We start from the raw sequence: 27,134 nt of genomic DNA, 5'->3' as shown, positions 1-27,134 counted from the left end.
TTGACAAATTACAAGCTTTCAAACGGATTCTGAAGTAGTATTTATTTGATGCTTAAAATACTGGAATCTGATTTTTTTTTTTCCCCTTTTTTCTATTTTTGTGGCTCCTTCACCGCAGACTACTTTTTACAGTTGTTTGTTTAAAGGAAGCTTTGTGCTTCGATCAGGGAAGATCACAGCTGGGAGAGGCCAGAAGCTATTGCAGTCATGTTGCGTGGTTTGGCTCTGTTGGTCTGTGACTGTGTATGGCTACCAGAACTGTTCTGGATGGCAAACTGCAGATCCTTTACTTGTTCACCAGACTGTAAAGATGTTATGAGAACATTTTTTAAAGACAGCAGGAGTTGGGTTTTGGAGTTAGGATGGTCGTGGTGACAGTGTCTCTCTTCTGTACTTGGTGGGGTAAATTAAGGGGGAGAAATGGTAGGCGAGGAAGGAGATTCAGACTGGCTAGAAGTTATTCATTCTGCAGTTCTGCTCTACCTACAAGATCAGAGGTTTTGGGCAGCTTTGTTCAACTCCAAGTGCTTTAAAGTTTACTAGAGAGCAATATGTGCTGCTAACCTGCCGGCTTTGGCTTGTGACCATCAGCAAAGGCCCGCTTTTTCACCTAGTTTTGCAAATGGGGGTGTGCTTTGGCACAGAGGAGACGATCATATTGTTTGAGCTACATAATGCAAGCACCTGGCCGCACACGATCCTAGCAGCGGTCGGTGCGCAGCCTTTTCTGCAGCTGCCCGGTGGTGGCACCAGTGCGTGTTTGGCAATGAGGGAGTTAGGACAACTCACGCGAATTTGGATTTTTAAACATCTCAGAAACAATTAAACGCAGGGTGAAAGTTGTTCTTTTAAAATACTAGTTTGAAACAAAAGAATTACACTTAATGGGACATCTGGGTGGATTGTAAGTCCCAAGTGATCCTGACTTGCTAGAAGCAGCCAGTTGTTTCAATGATTGCTTGCGTATGCTGAGCTTGCAGCACTACAAGTGCAGCTTGGTAAGTTGTTTGGCAGTGCGCACCTACTGCACGGCAAGGGGTCTTGTCTCCCAAGACATCATCTTCCAGACCACGATCTCCAGATTAACGTGAGGCTTCGTTTGCAAAGGACGCCTGGGATTGCTGCTGAAGGTGTTGCATTGCCCAAGTGTTGTAGAGAAGGCCGTGCTGTGCTGCCCATACATTCTCCAGGGTAATTCAGGTATGCATTTTTGACCAAAATAAAAAAAGACGCTATCTTTTTTCACATCTTAGCAAAACATTTACTCTTTTTAGAATAAATGATTTTTTTTTTTTAATTATATATATACTTGAATTCTCCGTATTCTGGTAGTAGATGCACTGCTGCTGTGCAGAGGGAAGACTGATGGTTGTGTTAAGCTCCAGATGCAGGAGAGTGTTCTGCATTACAGGTGGATAAAATCAATTTCAGAGCCATCTGGCAATGAGCAGAGCTGGACTGCTTGACTGCACTGAACATCACTTGTATAAACAAACCTCGATCACAGCTTTCATTTTGAATTGGTTATAGCGCTGTCCTGAAAAGATTCTCATTAGTTCTTTTTTTTACATTATTATCTGGTGGCCTTATGGAAATTTGTGCATAATTCTGGATTATTACATAACTCAGCTCTGAGATTTAGGCTGAAAGTAAAGGCAATATCTTCATATCAAAGTCCGTGTTGTTCAGAGATGTTCCAGCGTTAATTGTTAACAGGAGTGCCCTCACTGCTGAGCTGTGCTCATTGTTCAGGTGCAGTTTCTGGTGTCTCACAGCGCTGATGTATTTGACTTAAGAGATGTGACGTGGAAGACCCTTATCCAGAAATCTGCTGCTAGAATTTACTTGGGATTGGATTATGCTCGCAAATATTACTGGCCGTTTTCTCCAGATTTAATTACAGCATCTATTTGATTCATTCTACTTAAATAGATCATCCTAATGGATGGAAGGGGAAGAAAGCAAGCTTTCTTTGATCTTTGAGCACAAGATCTGATATTATTTCACGGCAACCTGAGTACTGTGTTTTGTTTTTTAAATCCTCCTAATAGCTTCTGTGTTGAGTGCTGTGGTTTCAGGTCATAAAAATAAATAAATAAATAAATCAGGTTCTAATCGTTGTTCAGATTAAGCATGCATTTTTTGGTGCACCTGATTCCCAAGAATCACTGTGATGTTCCAGTGTTTTTAGGCACTTGAGAGGCTTGCTTCATCTTGTCTGTTGCCCTTGCTTCATTTTGCCTCATTCCTCTTTCTTTCTCGTTTGGCACTACCCATCTCCAAGACTTTGGGGAGGGGCTTTCAACTACGGCTATGGCACTGGTGTTATAAGTAAGCCTTCAGCCTTGTTCTGTAATTGCTCAGTGAAGAGAGCTGTCTGAGGCGTCGCCGAGGGAGCTGAGATGCTTTGAGGAGCTGCAGATCAGAAGACGATCACATCTCCGTAAGAGTTCTGCTCTCCGGCGTGGCGTAACGTCACCGTCGCTGACAGATCGAGAGTCTTCGCTTGGGTGAATAGGAGTGCAGTAGGCTTCGTGGATCCAGTGTGCCCCTAAATAAGTTATTTTGTTAGTTTTTTAAATGTATTTTTTTCTTAAATATAAATTCAGTAATTTCACTAAGGAATTCTTACATTTAATTTCAGTAATTAGCGTGGAGTTTTTAGTCATTCTATCACAAGATGCTTAAACTCAGGAAGTAAATCTAAACGCTAAGGAAATGTCCTGGAATACATTGTCAAGAGATGATCTGAGTAGGCCAGGGCACGACCTACTGATTAATGACCATATGGCATTAATTGTGTCCTTCTGCCTTGTCTGAGAGAGCTAAATGTTTCATATTCCTTCCATTTCTGAAACTGGCCTTTCTAGAAACTGTAGCCACTTGTTACTGTTGTCTTTTGTAAGACATTCAACTTTTTATTTTGGATTTTATGGTCTGTTTCTGTCATTAGTCTGTTCTCGGTTGTTTGTTTTTAGTTCTCTTTGGCCGTGTGTTCCTCCCTAGCTTGCAATGAAGACCTCATCACTAGACACTCAGCCTGCGTCCAGTTGATCCAGGTGTTCCCAGCAGCCAAGCTATCTTGTATTCTCTGGCGTTTGGATAATGTGCGTCTGCGTTTCAGGATGATTCATACTAACCTGATCAGGAGAGATTGTCTTGGAGGGGGGAGAGGGGGAAGAGGAGGAGAAATGCTTTCTGAATTAGGTGGCCTCTTGCAAGCTTCAGAAGAGCTGCTTGAAAGCAGATACACTTCTAAAGAGCTGCTTTTGTATTACGGGCCTCTCTCTCAAGAACTGCACAGCTTTAATTCTCATTTAAAACTTTTTGGATTACTTGGCTGTGCCTGGTTTTGTCCAGATACACGAAGCAATTTTGCCTTTGCTGTGCTTACCAGATGAATGATGCTGCTTTGGTGCAGAGCTGTAGCGATTGCTAATCTAGCTGGGGCAGGAAATGCCAGTCCATCTCTGCCAAACCCAGATTTGATTCCTTTTTTGTAGAGATGCAGAAGGAGCATGTGCTAAGGCTTCTGCACAAAGCAGGTCTTACAGTATAGCTGAATGTAACTGAAGATCACAGCCACCTTCCAGATTTTATAGTGTTCTCCACGTGATCTATCATATATCACACAGTTTAATGGAAATCTACTGAGAATTTACTGTTCTTACCCTACAAGTTTGATACTGACTGCCCAATTCAAGTGAGAAGGCTTTTATTCAGCAGCGACTTTAAACACAGTTTGTACTTCCCTCCCTTTCCACTTTTCATTCAAATACGACAATCCTGTACTTCCTACTTCCACTTTGGCTGGCCAGGCACCTGGAGTTGCCAGCCATTCTAGCACTTCTCTGCTTTTTCTTGCCTTCCACCAAACCCTCTCCTTTAGCCGTGTTTGCAATGTCTTCATTCCTGGCCAAGAGTAAGCACGGGTGTTTTGGTTGGTTTGTGCTCCGCTCGATGATTGTGCTAGACCGGGGCGGTGGTGTGCGCGGAAATGCTGTGTTCCCTGGCAGAATAGCATCTTCCTTCCTGCTGCCAGCTAAACAAGATGTTCTGGGACTACTGGACCCAACAATGCCTTGCTTTCCTTCTGCTTTGTCCTGGAGCTCCTGCAGCTGCCTGTCTGCCTGACGTCCAGCAGCGCAGGAGCTCTCTAGGGGGTTTTGGAGCTGAAGCACAAAATTCCCCTTTTTGCAGGATGGGGTGATTTTGTTGTCTGAGAAGATGAATAGATAAATTCATGCAGTACTTGTTGTTGGGATCACCTATAGACAGTTGTCCAATTCCACTGAGGTTTTTTGGGGGTGGGTTGGGAGGAGAATATAACCATTTAAAAGCCTTTGCTTACCTGTTTGAAACCAATAGCACAAAAATTTCCGAGTTCAGAAGTTGGCAGAAGTTATATGAATGATACTGCCTCGCAGGTTTGTTTTCCATAGGTAAGGCCCAAGGAGAGTCAAAAAAAAAAAAAAAAGGCTCTTCCAGACTAATTTGAAAAACTTGATGGTCAGAACTGTGCAATTACTACCGCTAGCACTGCCTGAGTCTCTTAATTCTTGAGGTCTGGCAATGGACAGCTGTTTCTGTTGCCTGTTTTGTTCGTGCTAGCATGTTCAAGCTGTAGGCACTGCTTGTGATAAGATGGGCTTCCCCTGGTGAAACTGCCATCGGCTGCCTTGCTACCTGCTGCTCTCTGTGCCTGATGCAGCAAATCTGTCCCTCTGCAGTCCCGTGGTAAGCAGCTCTGACAACTGCCATTCCTCAGCATACGGTAAGCTCAACATACTTAAGACGGCGAATGCTTTGTGTTTGGCAGTAAACATTATTCTGCAAATGCCTTTTGACTGACTAGATTAAATGGAAACCGAGCAGTTCCTCACTTAAGTTTTGCTCAAGATTTTGTTTAAATTTTGCTCAAGATCTTGTTTGTAAACCCTGTTAGAAATCAATTATGCACCTGTTTTTCAGCGTTTCTCCTGTGCTCAACTGCCGAGGGAGACATGGAGTATGAACACTGGTAAAAGTTTATTTGTGTTGGAGGGAGAAAGGGAATGCATTCTGGCTTGGGGGAACAGATACTCTTGACCTTAGTACTAGGTATTAACACTCGAACTTCAGGGTAGTTTGAATGTCATAGAATGAGGTTACAACGGGGAGGTAACATGGCTGCAAAATGAGTTGGAGGAATAAGAGAAAGTACACAAATCAAACTAAAGTTTGATTTGAAACAAAATCTTGAAAACATGAGTGGGCAGTTGGGTTTTATGTTTTTTCTTAAGAGTGTAAGCACTGTAACCTCCAGCATAAGGAAATTTGTCTTTTGAAGGAGAAAAAGAAAGCTCTTACGAAATCAAAACATGCAAATGTCAATGAGCCTGAAAGAATGTTTCTGAAAACTTACTCTGAGATCCTGGAGGACAATCTGATGAGCCTGTGTGGAAATCTGTTCCACCGGTTGACAGAAGTCACTGGATTACATGCTGATAAAATATCTGTAAGTGTTACTATTCAACAAGTCTAGGAACATTGTAGTTTGGTTTTGCAGCCCTTTCAGAAGGTATCCAGAAAAACTGATGTCCCTGCTTAGGGAGCTAAAAGAGAGACTGTAATGGAGCCGCTTCTGATGTCCCATTTCAGTTGTATAGAAGCTTATTAAATAACGAAGGGGCCTTTAAATTAAGATTGTATTTTGTGTTGGCTAACACTGGCGTTTATTTAATTATAGCCGTGCTCTAGTTCTAGGTCTTTCTTGAGGAATTTTTGAAAGCTGAACATGTTCTTGCTCAAATACGCAGTTGTGCATGGCAATTGCCATTAGGCATAGGAGTGTGCCTTTGTTAGGATATGAGGTCAAGATGGGCTGCTGTGTGACTGGAATCACTGGCAGCTAATTTACGGACATAAAAGCTTCTGTTTGCCAGGTGTATCTTGGGCAAAGCTGCTGAGGATGTTTGAACATGCAGTCAGTGAACCCTGCGCACGGGCTGCCGTGTGAAGACTTCAGACTTCTTCATCACACGCTCAGACTGCCTACAACATGTGGCAGTTAAAGTGCTTCGCTTTTTTTTTTTTAAATTGGATTTTGGGGATGAACTAATTTATGCAGCTAGCACTTGGCTTTTATTTTGGTGTGTCTATTTGATAGGTGTTGGTATTGTACGTATTGATAAGGAAGGAATTCAAGCTGAAGATTAAGGAGTAGGTGTGCCAAGGAGGGTTTGAGCACTATGATTTGCCCCCTGACCTGGTGACTGAAGTTCTAACTCCAGTGTATGTTTCTGGCCACTGTGTCTGTCCCACAGCACTCTGCCAGAAGATGTTCCCGCCCCTGTTAGTTGTGGACCCACACGTGTCAGAGGTAACTCTTGGTACGAGTGCACACCGCAAGTGTGCGCGGCTCTGATTTATAACCGAGCTCTGGCTGAGCAGAGCTGCCCAAGTGCAGGTTGGATAGCACTGACTGATTTATGCTCAGATAGCATAAATTCAGAGCTCTTGGGCCTGCCAGTTGGCCAGTACATGAGGTGAGTGTTTTACAGCACAGAATCTCATCCTTGCAGTTCAGAGTGAAAACAGCAGATGATTCCTGGGCTTGCTGTAAACCTAATTTTAAGCTTGCTTGTTTGTGTTGCACTATTGTGTTTTTCCTGCCTTTTTTTTTTTTAAGCCTGTAGGTAGGAAAATTCCCTTGAACTTGAATGAAATTCAAAGATAATGTAGTTAACTTTTGCATTCATTGAGGTTCTTGCCCTTCTTCATCCAGCCTAGTGGGTTACCTATCTGAGAGGGAATTGCCTTGCTGCAGCGTGGCCAGCTCCTCAGAAGGTTGTTACCAGCCTACAAATAACCTCATCCTTATCATTTCAAGTGAAACAAGGCCATCTAAAATTTAATTAAAATAAAGCAAAAACAGAAGTTGAATTTACCCTGTATGTTGTAGCCCTTTGTGTATGTTTCAGAAAGTGCACTTCTCCACTGTTGGCTAGCTAACGAACTGATCATCTGCCCGAAGTGTGTAGGTTATGAATTTTCACGAAGATGGGGAAAACCGAGCGTGCACACCTCTGTGCAGGGCCAGACTGAGCTGCAGTTTCTCAAGAGCCTGAAACAGGGAGGTCTGCTCTCCTTCAGATGCCTTACCCAGCAGTGCGGTGGGAGGAGAGGAGCGCTTGCCAGGAATGATAAGGCCTCCAGGTGGTGATCACGGTAAACACGCAGTGAGAATCTCAGCCCTGCTTTCCCAGGCGTTATGTGAGGCAAGCAAGGATGTGCTTCTGTCGCTTGTACGGCTGGGAGCTTCTTGCCTCTAGCAGCTAAATGACATGCAGAGTAATCCAAGTGCGGCTCTTCCAGTGCTGCTGGTGTTTTGGCTTATGGTATTTGCTTCTGTTTTCAAAACAGAATTTGTCAGCAGAGACAGACTACTTCGCTCTGGAAATGTAAATCTTATCACAGGAGCTTGTTGTGTTGTAATAAACATGCGTAACTTTCCTTTCCAACAAAAGCTGCATATCTGGTGTCTTTTTTTTCTTATTGTTTATTCAATAGACTGCCTAACAGCAAAGATACCTTCTGAACAGATTTATGCAAAACAGGCAAATTGAGTGGTAATGGCATTGCTTCCACGAAATTCAGGTTATTGTCTTCCACATACAGCATTCGTGACTGTATTACTGACTAACGAGGCTGCTGTTCGCTACAATGAAGTACGCTGTAAGATTTCTCCGATATTAGACTTGAGCTTTAACTTGAGACAAGTACCTTAAAACATAAGAACCAAAGTCCATAAATAAACTATAAGCAGCATAAGCTTTTTAATAGCAGAGTCAGTTAGCAAGGAACTAAGCAAATCCCGCAGGACTAGACAGTCTCTGCCATAATTATGCAGTCCACCAAGTGAGTAAAATTTCCAAAGCTTAGCTCATAAATAAGACGATGGTTTGTTCTGTGATTTGTGATGTGATTCCTTAAAACAAACAAGGAGGCTAAAGGCTCCAGAGGCTACTTAATGTTTTGCAGATGGGCTGATGGCTGCTACTTAATTGGTTAAAGCACGTATGAGGAGATGCGCTGCAGTTATAGAAAGAATGCTTAATAAAGAAACTCGTTATTAGATATGTGCTGAATTTCTTTACCGACGTACATGTTTCCAGCAGGTCACCTTTCTCATTTTCTGTCTACCATAACCTCTAAATGTTGAGTCAGGTTTTCACTGCTTACTCTGCTGGATAATATATGTTGCTAAATACATTCTGTCTGCTGCATTCAAATTGTGCTAATAAATTGAATGTTTGCTATGACGTTTCTGGTTCTGCTTTGGTACTATTAGTGTGCGTCTGTTCTAATCCCACACATCCTGTCTTACTATTTTGCCTAAGACAGTTGTGTCAATAGAAGAACTGGGAAATACATGACATTTGCAACAGGCTGAGGAAGAAATGCTTCCCAGAACAGGAGAAGACCAATTCTGTGCCTGTTCCTTCCTACCTCCCTTGTACTGCAGCTTCCTGCAAAACAGAGGCTTGGCCTGGAGCCTCCTGCCACAGCAAGGGTTCCTCTGAAAACTTCATTTTATTTCTGTAGTTGTCTGACTCTGAGTCCTTGGAGAACCTTGACATCTAGGTGATGGGAGACAAAGGCTCCTCCCATATAGGTATTTTGTGAAACAATTCCCTTCCCTAGGGGCGGCATCTAAAAATTTGCTCCAGACAGTTACATTTTAACCTCTGTTTTTTCAACCTCACCTCTCTGAAATTGGGCAGGTCTCTGAATCTCAGATGATGAACCAGAAGCTGGAATATGGTACCGTGCCCCATGTTCCAACTCTCCTCTCTGCATCAGCTCTGCTTTTCTGACCTTGCAGTGAGTCATTTATGTGTTTAACATGTGAGGAAGGAATTGAATTATTTTTATGGTTGCTGGTCTGAAATGAGTCAGCGCAGGGCCAAACAAGTCGTGGAGCAGGGAAGGGACAGGCTCAGCAGCCAGGGAGAGGACGGAGGGTCTGGCAGCCGGCAGCCAGCTGAGATTGCTGCAGAGCCACGGATTGACCCCAGGGGCTTCTCCAAGTTCTCCAAGGTCACGCGAGCTTCTGCCAGCAAGAAACTGAAACCATCTCTCTCGTGTTGTAGGGTGCTGGCTGCTGATCTGTGACATGCAGTAACTGGTAGAAAGTGGCTTTAGATTGACTTGAATGTATTGTTTGCTCGCAGGTACTGATGTATGGTATGAATTAATAGGGGCTTTCTAGTGTTTGCCAAAATCCAAATGTACTGGTCATGTAGATTTCTGCATGTAGGCTGTGTGCATTTGATGAGGAACGCGGAGTTAACTTCAGGTCACTTTCCCTTAGAAATGTGGTGGTTGGATAGACAGTGATCTGCCAGCTACAGCCCCTTTGTGTTTCAGGGCTACTGCCTCGATAGCCCGGGAATTAGCGTGTGGTGTTGTATTGCCAGTTTGGGAAAAACTGAGTCACGCACACAATTGCCTGATAACTCACGCAACCTGCAGCGTGGCACTTTACCAGTTGCCTGATATAACATCTAGCATGGCATATTTCACTAGCCCGGGACGCGCAAGTGTCTTAGCAGGTACCACAGCTTGAGCTGTGTTCCTTGTGATGATCACAGTGCTGAATGTAAGGGTCCGAGGGCAGAGCTTAGGTAGTGTGTTGTGGCATCAGTTTCTGTGCTGTCCTTTTGTTTGGGTTTGTTTAGGAAGGAAAGAACTAGGAAACTTGAGTGAAGACTGTAGAGATCTCTGCTGGCTATGATGTCGTCTGCTTCACTCCCGTGTTTTTAGTTTCTTTAGAAAAATGGCTATCCATAAAAAAAGTAAAATAATTCTGGACATGATTAGTATATTGTAGAGTGTGTCAATATGTATTTAATTCTATTTCTGGAAACCAAAGAATGCTTGTGCCAGTTCAGAAAAAAAAAAAAAAAGAAAAAAGAAAGTCCAGCTTCTCCAATAATGTCTTTAGCAACCCAACATATTGTCCGATGTTTGTCTAGGAACAAATGCATCATATGTGGATTTTTATGTAGGAGGATTTTTAGCCTGTAATGGTTGGGTGTCAGCCACGAGGTTCATGTGACATGACAAATGTGGAACATCTGTGTACTGATGCACACCACTGTTCTAAAAGTCATTCCATCGCCACATGCGTTGAATTAAATACAACAATTTAGGGCAGAAATAGTTGGAAGAACACATTCTGTCAAATACAATGGCAAGGATCTGTTGTGCAAGCCATCAGAACTCAATTATGCACTTCTCCATGCACTTTTTGTTCAGGGATCTGCCTGATGTGCTCGGTGTATTAGCCATTGCCCCCTTTGGACTGGGAGGAGCGGTGCTGTGCTTTCCTGGTCACTGGCAAAGCATTTGGTGGGCAGAAATTGCAGTTCAGCGTAAGTGACTTCTTGTTACAGCTCCTTTTCTGAGCGATGCGTTGGCTGTATGGGAGGTAAGTAGCTGGCCAGGCTGGCATACTTGAATTGGAGACGAAGTGTGTGGCTTAGACCAGGATCTCTCATATTGAAATATCATCTTATACATAACTCAGCCCGAAATGACCTTACTTGGTGGCCAAGATCCTTGGAAATCCTGAGTCCTACTGTTTTGACTCCATGCTATAATTGGGGTATGAGTGTTTGGCTGTAAAAGGGCTGTGGCATAGAAAAGCAAAGCATGTTCTTGTAGGTAAAATTCGTCCTTTGCAGTTCTGGACCGGTGGCCAGGAATCCCATTTCTTCCGGACTGTTTGGTGGATTGCATGAAGGGTGCAGTGCTTCATTATGGTTTGTGTACTTGGTGTTAGGTCTGACGAGAGGCTGCCAGGTTAGACTGCAGGATACAGCCCATCCAAACCCAATCTAGGATGGCTGCAGAGGGGCTGCTTTGGGTGCTGCGTTCATTGCTGGGGCAGCAGGGAGCTCGCTGTGGTGCACAAGGCAAGTGTCGTAGATGCCAACAGTTGTCCTCCTAGTTGCGTACATGTATTTCAGAAGTAGCTTTTAACCTTAGATGTTTAGGTTTAAACATATAACTGAATAATTGTGTTGTGTTTTGTTTGTTTGTTTTTAACGCAAAACTGTTCTTTTAGGTGTTGTCATTGCAGATAAGGATTTATTGTACTCACAGCTAAAAACCAGCCTTAAAAAAAATCAATCTTTACTTTCTAGGTTGCCTTCACAGACTCAGATAGGGAAACACAAAGAAGAAGGACCTCCTCTAGTTGATCTGAACTTAGTTTCAAACAACCGTCTTGGAGATGATTTCCAAATACTTCCTTCATACATTGAAATTGCGATGGCTGTTTTCATGCTGTGCTGAAATCTTTTTGAACTTGATAAGCTTTTAGTGTCTTGTTCTAAAGAGATTTCAGTGTATAAGAGCTTGCCCTCTAGAGCGCATATGAAAGCTTTTGTTCCAACGTAGCCGTATATGCCTGAATTTCAGAGGCTGTGTGTACAGGAATGGGAACACTTGGACACTTTGAAAATGACACTTCTCTCAGAAGCTGTTTCTGAATGACACCCTGCTTTTACGGGAAGCTGAGTTAAACTGAATATCACTGGGACTTGTTGTGCAAAGTCTTCTGGACAGGTGCTCAGGGCTTATACCAGAAATGGCATAAAGACCCTAAATAATTTGGGCATCCATTTTAATTGTCCTGTTCAGCAATGCTGTCTTAAAATTGGTTCCACCTTTATTAAGTAGTTTTTATTATAAAACTATAGTTAGCTCATAAAGGAATGCTGACATTTTGATTGTTAAAGCTGTCGGGGGAAAGTGTTTCTGTTCAGGTTTTAAGATGACAATTTGAAAACTAACAATGTTTTTTCAAAAGCTGTCATGCAAAACCAACCAGCCACTCTCTCACCTTGGTCTGCCTGGGGTGGCTCTGGCTGGTCCTTAGTGAATGAGGACCCACGTGGATTTTTGTATCCTCTACTTCCAGCAGACTTCTTGTCCTGAGTGCTGGCTACAGTGAGTACCTCTGAGCCAACAGCTCTTTCCACGTGCCATCTGAGAGTCTGATACAGAACCTGGGCTGATCTAATCGTGTTTCTCAGGTACAGAGCTTGCCCAAGCTGAGTGTTTATATTTGAGATGCTTTTAACTGAGTTTTGTAAAAGTTTAGTTAGGAAACAATTCTGTACATCCAGAATATTTAGATGTTAAATTAAGCTGGTGTTCAAAGTACCTAAATACAGCTTTGTTGTAAAGTACTTTATGTAAACACAGCACGAGCCTCACATTCCTTAAAAGAATTCAAGTTTTGTAGCTTTTTGTACCAGTCCTACAGTTTTCTTAAACAATTGAGAATAATCCTGCTGGCACCGTCTGACTGAAGTGTGTTTTATTTCACAGAAGCGTCCTTCAGAGTGTTGGGGAAATAACTTGATAATGTTTCGTAAGGCTTTGAAGAGACTTCTGATGTTTTGAGTCTTTATTACACTAGAGGTCAGTGTATGACGGCAGCTTGTGAGATGGTGTAGAGTTTCTTGCAGAATCCTATTTCATCAAATTTGAAACCAGATTCGAAGAGAAACTGTAGCCTACAACTATGGAAAAAACTTCACATTAACATGTCTTGTGACTTTCTTGGCTAAAGGGCTTTTTTGAGCTTCCTGCTTTTATTTCTTCTTGCTTGAGAAGTATTTGGCATGTATCAATAATAGCGCTTTAATGTGGTAAGGATGAATGTGGACGCTTGATTGTTCCAACATGCACCTCAAACATTTATGTTGCTTTGCAGTAACGTGACTTTTTGGTTCGGATAATATATTTCCAGAAGCTATGCTAGTTTTAGGAGTCATCTGTCACTCTTGCACTGTATAAACCTACTGCTGGTGTGGTAAGAGAATTGTGTCTGTATCTGTTATGCTTTGGGTAGCTCTCAACTGGATAAATGGGTAACTTTTGGGTGAGTGGTTTCTCATTTGGGTGTTGAGGGAAGTTGAGAGTCATGCATGTTTCTACCACAAGACTTGTAGAGATTGGCTCCTTAGCAGGTCTTCCTCAGTAATGCAGAAAAGGGATTTCTTTCAACATCTGGAATGTGCAAAAGCAGATTGTTTCTGAAAACATCATTGGCCAGGGGGACTAAACCAGATGGTCAAGTACAACGGTGTTAAGTAAGGTCAGACGGAAGAGAAACTTGCTGAAGGAGAGTCCTGGTTGGAGCAGATCCCTTCGTGTGCATAAATGGTGATTTAAGTGAGAGGACAGAATGGAAGAAATGACAGTAGGGTGGATTTGAGCTCTTGAGTGTGTTTTCTAAGAGAATTGGGTACAAACAGAAGCGTCTGTATCCTGTTCTTGCATTGGGTTCTTCCAGAATGACTGGAGAGCAAGAAAAAATGGGCAAGGACCAATGTAGGGGGTGAGTGCAGACAGAGCTGAATTTTGCTGGTCTTAAGATATTTTCCCAGTGTTTGAGAGACCCGGACCCATGAACATCTTTGTGATCTTTCTTTTTGGTGTGGTGGGGGAGCAAAGGGGATGCTGTAAAAGCATAACCGTCAGGCTGAAAATCTCCTTTGCACTTGGCTGCTGCCTGGTATGTTTTGTTGCGTGCTTGTGAAGCACGAAGAAGGATGGCACCTCAGCTCAGACAGTGTGGAAGAGGTGTTAGGCACTGCTTTAATTGGGCTCCCTCTGAGGATTTCTTGCTTTACGGGAAACTTGCTGGGTCCCCTGCCTCTCCGCCGGGTTTTTCCAGTCTGGATTTTCTTATTCTCTGTGAGAAATGAAGCTGTACCAAGGCTTTGCAGAATGGTGACTTATCAAAACAACTTTAAGAAGTTTTGTGTGCTCAGACTTAATTGGATGGCGTTTGAAGAGCCTGAGAAGAGGAAGGCTTTGCAGAACAATGTGATACAAGTCGATAAATAAAACTCCCTAAAAAATTCTTTCCTTTTCCTGTCCTTTTTGACATTGGAGGGATGCAGAGAAAAAGTTTATCTGGTGAAAACACACTGCATAAACTCCACAAGCCCTTCAAAGTCCTTTTGAGGAACGGAGCAGACCTGATTATAAGCAATTGATTAGAAAAATTCTCACCTTTTTAATGAAAACGTATTTAGGGCTATTATATATATAATATAATAGCCCTAAATATAATATATATGCTTATATATATAAATATATATATATATATATATATATAAAATCATGGAATGGTTTGGGTTGGAAGGGACCTTAAAGCCCACCCAGTTCCAACCGCCCTGCCATGGGCAGGGACACCTCCCACCAGGCCAAGCCCATTTTTTTTGTTGTTCATGAAGTACAGACACAGTGAGACATTATTTAAACCTGGTATTAAAGGCTGCGTTGGAATTAATTCTTGTGCTTCAGAAGCTCACTTGAAATTTCTAACCTTGTTTCAGGACTCTTTAAAGTCCATTTTGCATGTAAGAACTCCAGAACTAGGAGGCTCTTTAAAGAAGAGAAGCTGTCGTATCTGTCATGCGGCCACCCTATAGATAACCCGACGGGTCACTGTGGATTCTTACAGAGCAGGTATAGCTCTGTCTGCTGTGTACAAAGTGGCACCGTTTCATGGTTTTGCTTTTGGGTGATAAATCCAAGCAAATACTGTTGTTATCTACATCCGGGATAATCTTTGTTTAGAAAAACTGGAAGTTTGGCTCTTTTTCTTGGTCAAAAATGATGTGTCTTTGTGGCTAAGTGGAAGCAGTTACCCACTAGCCTGTCTTCCTAAGTCCCAATATCCAGCATCCAAATAATGAGTTGGTGTCTGTCTTTTCTTCATAATATGCTGTCGAATCCCAGGAGCCATGAAGTATGTAACAAAGTGGAGTCTATCAGAAAGGGAAAATTAGTATTTGGAGTGCCTTTTCCTGCTTTTGTTCTAAGCTCTCACAATGCAGAAGTTGTCAGATACGTGGTTCGAGTGACCCGCCAGACACTTCTCAGATGAACTGGACAGAGTACAGAAAATCACAGCCAAGGTCAGGCTTTAAAAGGTTGGAATTCAATTTCCAGCTCTCACATTTTGATTGCAATCTCAAATGTTCACTGCTAGTTGCTCTGTTTCTTGGGCCTTGTGCTAGCCTCATTGTCTGTTCTTGCCAAAACTTCTTGTAAGACTTCAGACGCTAAGAAGGATTCACAGAATATAGTGACATAGGCAAATATAAAAAAATAATAAATAAATAAAACCACCCACCCCAAATCTGTCAAGATAGTTCAACTCACACTGGATATTCAAGGTCCCTTTGCAAGGACAGACTTAATCAGGCCTCAGAGATACAGGCCTTCGAAACTGCAGTGCTATGTTCTCGGTTTTGTGCCAATACACAAACGTAGCATTTGCCCAATCAGAAGAAATAATGAAATACACCAGGGGAGCAGTGCTAGCACAGACTAGGTTTAATACATTCTGTGCATTATAAATGTCATCTCTTCCTACCTCATGATGACTTCCAGGAAACCCTTGAAGTAGTTGACTGAAACTATTATTGCTTTTCAAACCCTTGGCTTGTCTATTTGAGGACAGCAAGCCTCTGCCATTCATTCACCTCAGAGGAACGTTCCTCAGAAAGCTGGAGATGGGCAAACAATAGGTTGTGGTTTACCGTATTCAAGGAACTTTAGATCAGTTTCCTATCTGAAATACAAAGATAAATGTGGGTAGGCCATAAAAACTCAGTTGGTTAACATGTATGAACAGCTGCATGACATTACGGAGCGGGCTGAATTGCTCCCTTAAATGTTCCCATAGGCTCTAAGGTAGTCTACATCTGGGGTTTTGTTTGCCTCCTAAACTCAGATATTTTCCAAGCTCGAGCAAAGCTCGTGTTGTGTGTCTTTTTGTCTTTTCAATGAATTATTTACGCTGTGACCTCTTCTCTAGATGCTGTTCTTAGCATCTGACATGTTCAGCAGCTGCAGTGGAGGCAGAGCAGCGATCTGGCTGCTCTTAGCAGTTGTTGCTCTGGTTGCTCAGGATATCATGATGTCATTTGGTGCCTCTTATTAGATTAAAAAAGGAAGTTTAGTGAAGCAGCTGTGAAAGTGAAAGACCTGAGCGGTATATTTGCCACCTAAAAATACCATGCAGGTGAGCTGAATCTCACCCTGCAAGAGTAAAAATAAGTTTTTTGCAGCTGGTTGTTGCAAGGGGGAGACAATAATCTCTTTAACAGCAGGTACTATTTTGTGGACTATTCATATTATGTAATATATAATATTATAATATTTCATGGACTATTTTCCGTCTGCATTGGAGCTCTGTTTGTTTCCCTGTGGGAAGAAACAGCCTCATCAGTGGTAGAGAATACAGTAGCAAGCCTTGAGTAGTTGATTACTGTGGGTTTGTGAGTTCAAGGGGTTGGCATCTTTAAGGACAATGTAGTGCCAGGATAGTGAATCTAGGTTGAAACAACCTGAATTGAACATTTCATCAACATGAATCACCACACCTGGGCTAGGTCACCCTGTGGGAAAGCAGTTTGTGTTACAGGCAGACCTGGAGATGGTTTATTATGGCTCTTCCAGTTGTATCCATTGGTGTTTAAGACTGGATTTTAAAAATAGTAATCTTCTGGTAGATGTACGGTGGTCTTGTCATCTTCAGTGCCACATGACCTTACTGAAAGGTGTAATACAGACTATTTTCTGTGAGGTTGTTAAGTAAAGGCTCAGTTTTTAAATAGTTAGTTCAAGAACGTGTCTAGTTAAAGGCTCTGACTTTAGTAACTGAAGGGTCAGGTTCCTTGAGGTTCCTACTAAACTTGCAAAACCTCTCTTTCCATGTGAATGTAGCTACAGCACATCAATAGATAGGCTCTGAAAAGTGCTGTTGGTTGTGGCGGCAATCTTGTCTATATGAATGGATGAGGTAGCTGTATACTCTAAACCGCTCTCTTCCATGTAGTCAACCCTTTGTCCAACTGCCTAGTATTTCTAAAGTTGTTTTCATATCCTGGGATGTGCATTTGTGGTTCTTACCCATACTTTTCTGTGTTTATTTCTTGTAGGAGGAGGACTGCCTTTTGGATTGTGAGCCACTTGGACATGGTAATGCAGATGCACCTTGAGAGTCAGACCTGGATGACTGGGATTTAAGGTGAGTGTGTGCTGAAGAATATGTGTAGATCTGAACCATGAACTATTTTTTGTAGTCATTTGTTTTTTCTGGAGTTTGTACAAAACATTTAAAGCAGAATCCATCTGTACCTCCTTGTGTATGTGTAGAAGAAATGTTATTCAATGTGAAAGTGACAAGAGGTGTTCCCCAAACTTCACCTCAGCATGCACTGAGAGCCAGCAGGCAACTGGGATGGATCCCTTCTTCCAGACCTTCTGTCACTCCCTCTTCCAATTGTTGCATGTTAAAATAAGTAGCCATTCTAATGGCAATTCTTTGAAATGTAACGTTAATTAATTGCAGGTCTATAGCCTGCCCTCTAGGCTGTACGGTCTTCATTTTTCAGATTTTTGAGGATATATTTGCAACTTAGACTTAATTCAGTTATTTTTGTTCTTGCCTCTTAGGGTGCTTGAATCTCGCCCTTACCACATGTGGCCTTATGGCTCTATGTCATGTACTCTGATCTAAATAACTTTCTAGATTCTTCTGTAATGAGCAAGATTGTCTAGTACACGTTGTCCAGCCTCACAGAGCAGGCTGCAGCTGTGTGACCTGAGTGTATAGTGTTAGACATCAAAGATCTGCTCTGTGAAGGTGACCAGTAGAGCACTTTGATGCCAGCCTCATTTAGTGTCCTTGTCATGCTCAGAGCTATGCTTTTGAGTCCTTCCTGCTTTGTGACACTGAGGAATTGATTCTTTTTGAAAGGTAAAATTATAAATAGGCACATGCTGTCATTGTATTTGGAAACAAATAGTGGGGTGACACAATGAGAGAATTTTTCTCCTCCACCTTCAGCTGTTGTTTCCCCCTTACTGGAGAGAAATGTTTCTTCACCAGTAGCACCTATTCTTTCCTTTATAAAGGACAGCTATTCGGGGAACTCAAAACCAATGCAGAATGTAAATGCAATGCGTTTTGTTTTCACCTCACCCTGGAAGTATAACGTTGTTGGGACAAATCATTTTAAGAACATTTCAACTCCTTCTGTTATTTGAAAGCTTGAAGTACTGTTTAATCCAGCCATATTTTTCACATATACTACACTTGTTTTCCCCACAGAAAGTGGTAAAGCATTTTCCCACACAAACCAAGAACAAAAGGGACCTTTTTTATTTTATTTTTATTTTTATTTTTATTTGTGTGTGTGTGTGTGTCTATCAGGTTCTGTCCCTCCCATAAAGACAACTCCCACTACTTGTGTAGTGCATGGGATTAATCTTGCTCTGAGAATTATGTAGTTTCTGTGCGTTGTGATTTCTTGGAGATGATCAGGATCTCACTATTTTGTGTCTGCAAAATAAGGGATAGAAGGTCCTTTCCTAGCTTCTGAAGGCTTGGGAGAGCATGCCGTAAAGAGTGGAAATTTGAACAAAAGCTATGGTGTTTTTTTTGTTGTTGTCATTTTTGTTTTTTTAAGATGTTAAAAACAAGTGGAGGAGTAGGGACAGTGGTCACTATCCTCTCACACATGCTAGGCAGCTTGAAAAGTTGGAAGGAGTTGAAGTAGAAAAATGAAACTTGACCAAGATTTGAAAAAAAAAAACAACTGGTTTGCATGGTCATGAAAAAATGTATTGAATCTTGACAATCTTGAATAAAAGCATTTGTGTAAAGTGTCTTCCAGAAATGTTTAGAACGAGCATATTCACATCTGCTATTAGCTGTATGCTTTCCGAAAGTGAGCAGAAGTAGCCTGTTTAAGCAGTAATGCCGGGCTGTAGCTCACAATCTCCTACTGACCTAGAAGTTTTTTTTAATCTTCTTTCCGATTTGAGAATACTTTGTCTGAACTTCTGTGATTTACTGCTGTAGAGCAGTAGTATTGGACTTCTTGCAAAAGCCAAGCATACAAGGAAGATCATCCTCTTGAGAGTGGTTTGCTCTTGTACAGTATACGCTAGTGTTTTCTTGAAATGTGTATTTGGTGACTGGAGAGTTTTCTGGCATTTTCTGACAGTGAGTATTACTCACACTCAGTTTGCCTGAGGATGAACGTGTTAGTGTTGGGTTAGCTTGGTACCTAGTGCAGGCTGTGGGGTTCTCGCTGTTTGTTTTCTACCTTGTTGGTAAGGACTGGTCTTCGGTTATCTTCTACCTAGATCCTCTCGGGCTTTGGGATTGCACAGCTTGAAGTGGAATACTCAAAACTTTGATTTATTTTTTTTTAAATCCTTTTTGTTGTTGTTTGTTTGTCCAGATTGTCGTGAATTTTTAATAAAGATGATGCCAAGTGAAAAAGTATGGGGTAGGTAGAGAGTGCAAAAGCATCTTCCATACTGCTGCATCCCTCTTCAAATGGATGACTGCTGGTGAGGAAGTGAGCTATGCCCCGTGTCATTCCCAGAAGTTTAATGTGCATCTCTGCACATGGCTTGGGTTGGTGACAAATGCCCTTAGCTACTGATTATGGCCAACGAAATAGCATCTTGGCAATTCGAGAGTTGTAAACTTTAGATGAAACCACTAGTTGATTTTGTTTAACAGCCCTTCTGAAAGCAAAAACCTTGTAGGAAGTATTTGAGGAGCAGTCTGTTCACCTAGGAAGCTGCTTCCTGATCTGCATTCACTGAAAACTTTTGCTTTTGTTTCTAGAATCTGAATTACCCCTGCCTCTTTCCAATGTTTTTGTTGCAGCGTCCTACTGAAAATGTCAGAAACTTTTGGTTTTAGGAATATTTTGTTTCCCTCAAACTGCAGTGACTCAGGACTGTTGGTGTGAAGTCATGCACAGCAAGAGAAGGTCAAGAAATCTGAGAAGTGATGATGTAATTATACTGCTTCTGCTAATTTCTTTGAATTGTGGATTCTAACTTCTTTAGTGCCTTTGCAAACGTTAGCGTATGAGACTTGCAACTGATACCTTTTCTAAAAATGGAGGATGGGAGGAGAGGAAGCTCTGTTTATTTCAACAAGCACAAGCAACACTTCCAAAATACACTCGTGGCCGTATCGCGGAGTTATGAATCTTAGGTTATCTAGCGGTGACTAACGTGGCGAGATGGCAGCCTAATATGTCCATGCTTTATTTAGAAAAGGTAGTTCTTATCAAAAGATGAAGAGGGCCAGCGTTTCATTCACTGTGTGTGTTGAACCTCCAAGCACAGATACCACGTCTGTCAGCAGTTCGCCCTGTGAGATACAGGCACTCGCCTCCCAAAGTCGCACTGGAAGTTCTTGAGGATTGCATTGTACAGAAAGGAACAAATGCCCTCTACCTTCTCTCCTGCCAAGTGCATACTTTTTAGGCTGTCTTATTGTTTGATTGAAATTAACAAAGGATTGAGATGTCTCTTGATCAGATAGAGTTTCACTTGCATTGTGGCGAGGTTTTTTTTGACGCTGTATTATCTGACTGGGGTGGTGGTTCACAAATAGATCGTAGCAGCTTTCCAAATTCCTTGGGCAGAGCCTAGCTATTACATTCAAAAAACCCTTCAGATTTAAACGAAAGAAAAGAAAAAAAAAAAAGAAGACTTTCCTCACTGCAGTTTAACGTGTGGAGTTGAGGTGTGCGACAGCGGCCCTTTACCATTCTGCCTATTTAGAAATAAAATGGAAGGGTAAATCCTCCCTGGCGAACCATGAGATCCTCAGTTTGTGGGGTGTATATAGATGCGCTGAAGAGAAGCTGGAAGGCATAGGCTTTGACACAAGGCACATGGCGTTGCCTCCACGGGCAGGCAGTGCCTGGCGTTGGGGATGGCTGATGCTAGCCCTCCCCGGCTGGCCACCTCCTCATCGATTCCGAGCACGGGCAATTGCTTGGCCCCGTGACAACACCACCAGCTGTAGCGTGTGTCTGATAGCGAAACAATGAACTGTTTGTTCTCCCACAAGTACAAAAAGGGGGCTGGGTTTAAAAAAAAAAATCAGTAAGAATTTCTCTATGGCTGATTTTAGGCTCTCACAGCAACTTGAGTGTGCTGAATGAGTGGCTCCCGAACTGAGCCAATGGGGGTGGTCAGGCACAGGCAACACTTTTATCCCACAAGAGGGAGGAGGGGTGAATGAGCTGGAAGATATAAGCTGAAACAAAGCCATGCTGTCCTTCTGAGTCATTCGCACGCACTGGATGGGTAAGGCTTCCTGCTTCCTGGGACGCAGAAGTGGGGTCATGATTCTGACAATGGATGCTGGTAAGTCACTCATTAAATCTGCCTTTGATTTTTCTGGGAAGTCTTGCCCTTCCCTCCCATCCCCAGCTGAAAAGAAGAAGATATCTGTAAACTGGGAAGCTGAAATGTTAAATGAATGCATGCTTGCTCACTTCAGACTTTTCAAACTGTGCGTTTTGTCTTGACTGTTACTCATCTTGCAAAGCAAGACCATGGTACCAAAGTTGTGTCTGTTCATGTGCACTTCTGTGTTCACCGAGACAGAACCTGGGGCCTGAAAAGGGCACGGCATTTTTTTTTTCTTTTGATAAGAGATGTGATACTCTTTGTACAGTACAAGCCAGATCTCACACTTGCTCTAAAGAGCTAGAGGTGATTTAATATATTGGATGTGGCTTCCTCTGCTCTGCTTAGAGAAATTTTGTGGTGGAGAGGAAGAAAATGCTGCATTGCCATGACAGTCGGTTCTGTTTTGTGAGTTTGTAGCCAAGGAAGTGTGTGTGAAAAGAGCACATGCAGTTGTTTTTTTTTTTTTTTTTTTAAATTAGCTGCAAAAGTGAAATCTTTACTGTAGTGCCCTGTGTGATAGGGGGAATGGATGCGAGCAGTTAGATGTGGAGTGGTTTGTATGAAAGAAACAAGGAATCCCAGTCCTGCTCCTTGAGAGGGGGTGTGTTCCCATGTCATAACTCACATCCTTCAAATTCCTCAGTAATAAAAGACCTAAGATTTGAAATGGTTATGGATAGGGCACGAAGCGCCAGCACTTGTGCTCTGGCAGCGTGCTCACGACTGCTCTTTCTCTTCAGCACTTGCAGGCATGCTTGCTGCATTCTAAGAGCTCCACTGAACTTTTGTCAGCAATGGGTTCGGCTACTTTTTTCACCACTGTGCAGAAGCAGCATAATGTGACGAGTTCTACAAGCAGTGTTCAAAGTGATAAACTTATTCAGGCAGATCTTGCAGGTCTGTTTAATCTACTTGTCACATGCTTGGTTTACTCCACGCTAATGAAAAGCTCGCTGTCCCCTGTGCATCTGAATTAATTTGGTTGGGCATTTAGTAGGGCCTAAAGGGCAGCCCTCTGTGCCCAGTTCCAACTCTTTGACTTTTCTGACACTTCCAGAAAGTGACACAGCTGGGTTCTTCATGCACAGTTAGAGCAAAACACAAGCCTCTTCATTTAACCCACCCACACTTAATTGAAGTTACTTTGTCATCCATCGTCTTTGCAGGCAAGATGGAAACCAGCGACTCCTCCTGTGTTCAGGGTGTGTTACGTACTCTGCACAGCAGTTAAAACCCAGGTCCTTTAATTGAGGTGATAACATTTAACACAAGCTCAGAGAGGAGCAGGGTGGCAGATAGTTGACAAAGGGATACAGAATTTTCCATGATGGATTTTTTTTTTGTCCTTTTCATTAGATTAGCTTCCAGAGGAGCCAAATTCCAGGCCCTTCTTGAAGCAGTTTGAATACTGGGAATTAGAAATCCTCTTCTTCCTGTCTTGTGCAAGAAGAACCGATGTTTAAATGCTAGATGTTATGCCCAGTATTATAGGAGGATGCTCTGGCAGTGTTCAGGGTGTCAGTGGTCCCAGGAGGTATGGATTCAGGCTGTACAGCCAAGACACATCTCCCTTTGAAGTGCTGGAGTTCCTGCACTGTACTGGAGTAATTTAACTCTTTGTTTTGGAAAGAGTTAATGGGGAGACATCAATAATATGTAGTTAAAAATACATCTTTTGTTTATGTACGCTTACATGCTTGTGTGCTGTTCCTTTGCACTGCGAAGTGAACCGTAAAGATAATGCTGCTCATCTGTGCTTCGCGGGATCCAAACGGGTATCCTCTTTCACAGCGGTGGCCCTGCACTAATTTCTCGGCAGTCACTGTGCTCTAGTAGTCCCTGTGGTGGTTTTTGGAGATCTGTTGGCTTGTATTGGTAGCAAATGTGCGTTTTGGACGCTCCCAGTTATTTAAGTATTCCGAAGTTAGGGTTTCTTTATGGGAAAATTGTTCTAAATACCAGAAAGGAAACACTGTAATATAAAAATTCATAACAGTGAGTTCTAGTGTTTCACAATTGTGTCTAAGTTACAGAAAAAATAAGCAAGCAATTCAGTGCCTTAATCTGGGACACGGATAGTGTTCCATGAAGTTTTATCTTCTTTGTTTTTTTACCAACCTTTTAAAGCTGGGCTTACTGTTCTCAGAGCTGTTTGCTTATTTTGAATCACGTGTTTGCGTTACAAGTCAGGGCTGATTTAAAAAAAAAAAAAAAAAAAAAGACATCAAATGCTCAAGCTGTTTTAAAACTTCTGCTCCTTGAGATAATTGCAAGAATACTTACTCATTTGTTTCAGTTTTTATTAAACACGTTTTATTCGGCTGCATTTGTCTGTGCAGCGTTTAATTTCTTGCAGGAGCAGGACTCGAAAAGTCGTGGACGGGAGGGGGGAATAAAAAGGAAAGCTGGAAGGTAGAGTTGACAATCTAATTGGATTGGAAGCAGCTACAGGCTGGGACTGTTGCAAACAGCTGATTTGATCCTTCTGAGTTTCAAGAGCTATTTATGGTAGATTAGCTGTATCAAAGCTCTACGGTTCCAACCATAAAAGGTTGGTCCTATGTGAAGTTGCCACACTGCATTTGGCTTAGTCCTCTGAGCTTGGAGAGCCTATAGCTTTTTCTGTGGATAAATCCAGGGATGGATGGAAGTACTAAAGGCAGATCGAGGAGTAACGTTGTTGAGGACTTCAGATCGCAGCGAACTCTTAAAAGGAGATTTTCCCTAATAAATTTTTTGCTCTAATGTCTGGAATCAGCCCTTGGAATATAGCTCCTGCATATTTGCTGCATTTGGTGAACGCATGCTTTTAGGAAAGCGCTGTTCTAAATTTATCTGACTTATCTGAATCATCTTGACTGCACATGCACTTGCCAGCCTTGTGTGTTGATATTTGGTAACTTTGTGAAGTCACTTTTCTGTTTTCTTAGCGGTGAGTGTTAAGTCCTTTGGGAAGGAGCCTTAGCTGAAGTAAGAAACTTCTCTAAAACAAGAATTATGAAAATTTTGGCTAAAGAGCGCTTCAGGAGTTGTTACTAACTATTCTGAGAAGACTTTGCCCCCTGCTGCCACATCTGTACCTTCAATTTCTCTTCCTTTGTGTAAAGGCAGACAAGTGGATTTTTTGCAGGATTCAGCAGTAAGTAGCATGTCCTTCGGAGAGCGCGCACGCAGTCGTTGGAGCCAGTTGTTTGAGAATATTTGAGGCTCTGTCAGGTTGAAATGTGAGTGGGTTTATTCCAGCCTGTGCATGCCAGTCATTCGGCCTTCCTTAAGGCATTTTGTGTTTTTATTCTTGTGGTTTTGCTTAGAGGATGAGTTCATTCTGCTATGAATGGAAGGTGCTGTTGCTGGTTGGTTTGTGTGTAAGGTGACTCTTTTTTCTTTTTTAGTTTTAATACGTTAACCTTAGCCACAGCACTACAGGCAGCTATAAGAACACCCACAAAAACAAAATTTTTCAGTAGTAATTTTCTCCTGTTAAAGAAGTACTATAAACATACGTGAATACTGTTACATGAGAGAACTCTGTTATAGTTTGACTCTTGGGGTGTTCTGAAGAAAGCTTCCTCCAACTTTACATTTTCTTATTTTTAAACATGACCAGGACACAACAGGTGAAAGTCACTGGCACTGCTTTACCGTCCGCTTCTGCAGCAGGATCAGCTGCTAAAAGGGGGGAGCGCAGTGAGGGACGGGGGGGAAAGAAGAGGCTTCTTGCTTCAAGGGTGTTCCAGATGTTGTGTTTTAATCTCCAGAAATGCAAGTAGAGTGTCCTTGCCAATAATTTTGCTATTTTAAAAATAGCTCTACTCATTGTCTCTATTCCCCTTTCAGGAGCTAGCAATGGAAGGCCATCATCCATTTTCTTTGGATTGCAAATCTGTATTTGTCTGACAAATGGCTCTAGAATTTTTGTTCGGAATTCTATGTTCGTTATTCTGTTCTGCATTTTAGTGTAAGGAGTGTTTATTGAAAAAATAGATATATATTTTTAATCTTCCTTAAGTGAGCCTTGGCAGACACCCATTTTAATACTTATTTCTATTTGTAGATTTTATAGGAGATCAAATCCTTCGAGCAGGGGGGTGGGGGAAGCCTGCAGGATCAGTATTCTCCTTCAGATTATCTGTTAATTTTTGTCTGGAATAACAGACCTGAACTTCGATTTGCTCCTGACTTAAAATATTTTTATATTGCTTCCAGTATAAAATTAGTATTTTTACTAGCCATCCTTTTTTGTATGATCAGATTTTTTTCTTTGCTGTTTGCACTTTGAAAGCAAGTTGACTTAAATTCCTCCACCATTTTAGCATGTCTGTGTTGTGCTCCTGTGAGCCTGTTAGAAGAGGTCAGTGCCTTAAAGGCCTTGAAACAGACCACAAAGACATCAGATACCAGAAGTTGGCTACCCCTGGGTCTGCACAAGAGCAGGAGTCCTCAACTTGGGTTTCAGGCTGAAATGCACAACGGGTGTAATGCAGGAAACATTTTGATTGATGAGAGGTACTAATATCAGCTTCTCTTTGTGCAGCAGATGCTTAAATATTTGGAACAGGTACACATTCTTCCTTGGTATCTCGGGGGGATTAGTTAGTCAATTTAAGCATTAGTTCTACCTCTTCTAATGCAGTTTTGTCTTGACTGCATTGCTAAATGACATTCTTGGCAGAAGTTTTCAGTGTGAGGGAGATTTTCAGATCTCTAGGAGCTTTACTCAGAACGATTACAGCTTTATATTTGGTATTTCTTTCCCAAATTCCTTATTATTTGTTAGTGTTAATGGAATAAAGGTAGTGGGGAGCAGGCAAGGAGTTTTAATCTGGCTATTCCATCTTTGCTTTTTATATGGAGAAAACAGATTACAGCATAAATTTAATTGTACGTAGAGCCCCAGAGAGGGTAAGGAATAATGAAATTGCAGACTACACACTTCTCCTTCACAGTGAGTCAAGGCAGAGTCAGAGGGGGTGGTGTTGAGCCATTTGTGACCGAGACATTTTCAGGCAGAGGCTGGAGGTGTCTTTTGCCAGTTTGCTGTGTGGAAAGGGTATGTGTGTTATAATGCATGCGTCATAATGCATTATGAGCTGAGGTTTCTGTCTTGTTTAGATTTATGTTGATGAAGTGGTTTGAAAGCTTTTTATAGTCTTAGTACACTTGTTTAAGCAAACGGTTCACCACAGTGTGTAGAATTTATTTGTTTTCTTGTTTGTTTAAATGCAACATTGTCATTTTCCATGCTTAGAATGGATTCACAAGACAGGCTCTTATCTATGAAGCCTTTCATATAATGAATATAACTAAAAATTGCACAAGCACATTTAGTTTAAATTGCCACTGCTGGAGTGCGTTTTTGCTCTCCAAGTTGTTGGCTCTTGTGCATGGCAATCTCCTTACAACTTTAAAGAGGCAAAAATCTCTGGAATAGTTTGCAGGAACAGGGTGGCTGAGATTGTTCACTTTCCAGAGGCATCGCTGTTCCTGCTCTGTTTTCTTGCGCAAGACACAGGCTTCTTTTTCTCCATTCAGAAGCCTCCGTTTGACATAATGGAAGGCAATAGTATGCTCTTAAGAGAAGCAGTAGGCAAAGTTCTCTTCCCTTATGAATTCCCTGGTTTTGCTACTTTCCCAGCTAGGCAGTTTAGAGTTAACCGATGCATTGGAAGGTCTCTGGTTTTTAATGAGCAAAGCATGTCCTAGTTGGAATCTGCCTTAAGCAGATAAGAATGCATTGGGTAAGTGGTGATAAAAATGCTTCTGATGTCACTTGCTCACATGGTGTTATGTTCAAGGGAGCCTTTCAGCAGAGA

The 27,134-nt window shown here is 42.0% G+C and overlaps 1 protein-coding gene across 16 annotated transcripts in view; it reads left to right on the top strand.

Moving 5' to 3' along the window:
* The window catches only part of SVIL (supervillin), a 137,470-nt gene that overhangs the window by 12,259 nt on the left and 98,077 nt on the right, over nt 1-27,134 (top strand). For 3 of the 16 annotated variants that reach the window (XM_066991545.1, XM_066991541.1, XM_066991544.1), the window contains exon 1: nt 21,152-21,273. In XM_066991545.1, the coding sequence (XP_066847646.1) occupies nt 21,210-21,273 (64 nt within the window). In that variant the 5' untranslated portion in view covers nt 21,152-21,209. Of the gene's footprint in view, nt 1-17,021; nt 17,111-21,150; nt 21,274-24,162; nt 24,254-24,275; nt 24,461-27,134 lie in introns of those variants that run through there. The other 13 variants (XM_066991550.1, XM_066991548.1, XM_066991546.1 and 10 more) reach the window with 10 other exon arrangements.

The sequence above is a fragment of the Anser cygnoides genome, chromosome 2, assembly GCF_040182565.1.
Source record: "Anser cygnoides isolate HZ-2024a breed goose chromosome 2, Taihu_goose_T2T_genome, whole genome shotgun sequence".
Lineage (NCBI taxonomy): Eukaryota > Metazoa > Chordata > Aves > Anseriformes > Anatidae > Anser > Anser cygnoides.
The sequence above is the reverse complement of the archived record's forward strand: the minus strand, read 5'-3'. Positions and strand labels throughout refer to the sequence as shown.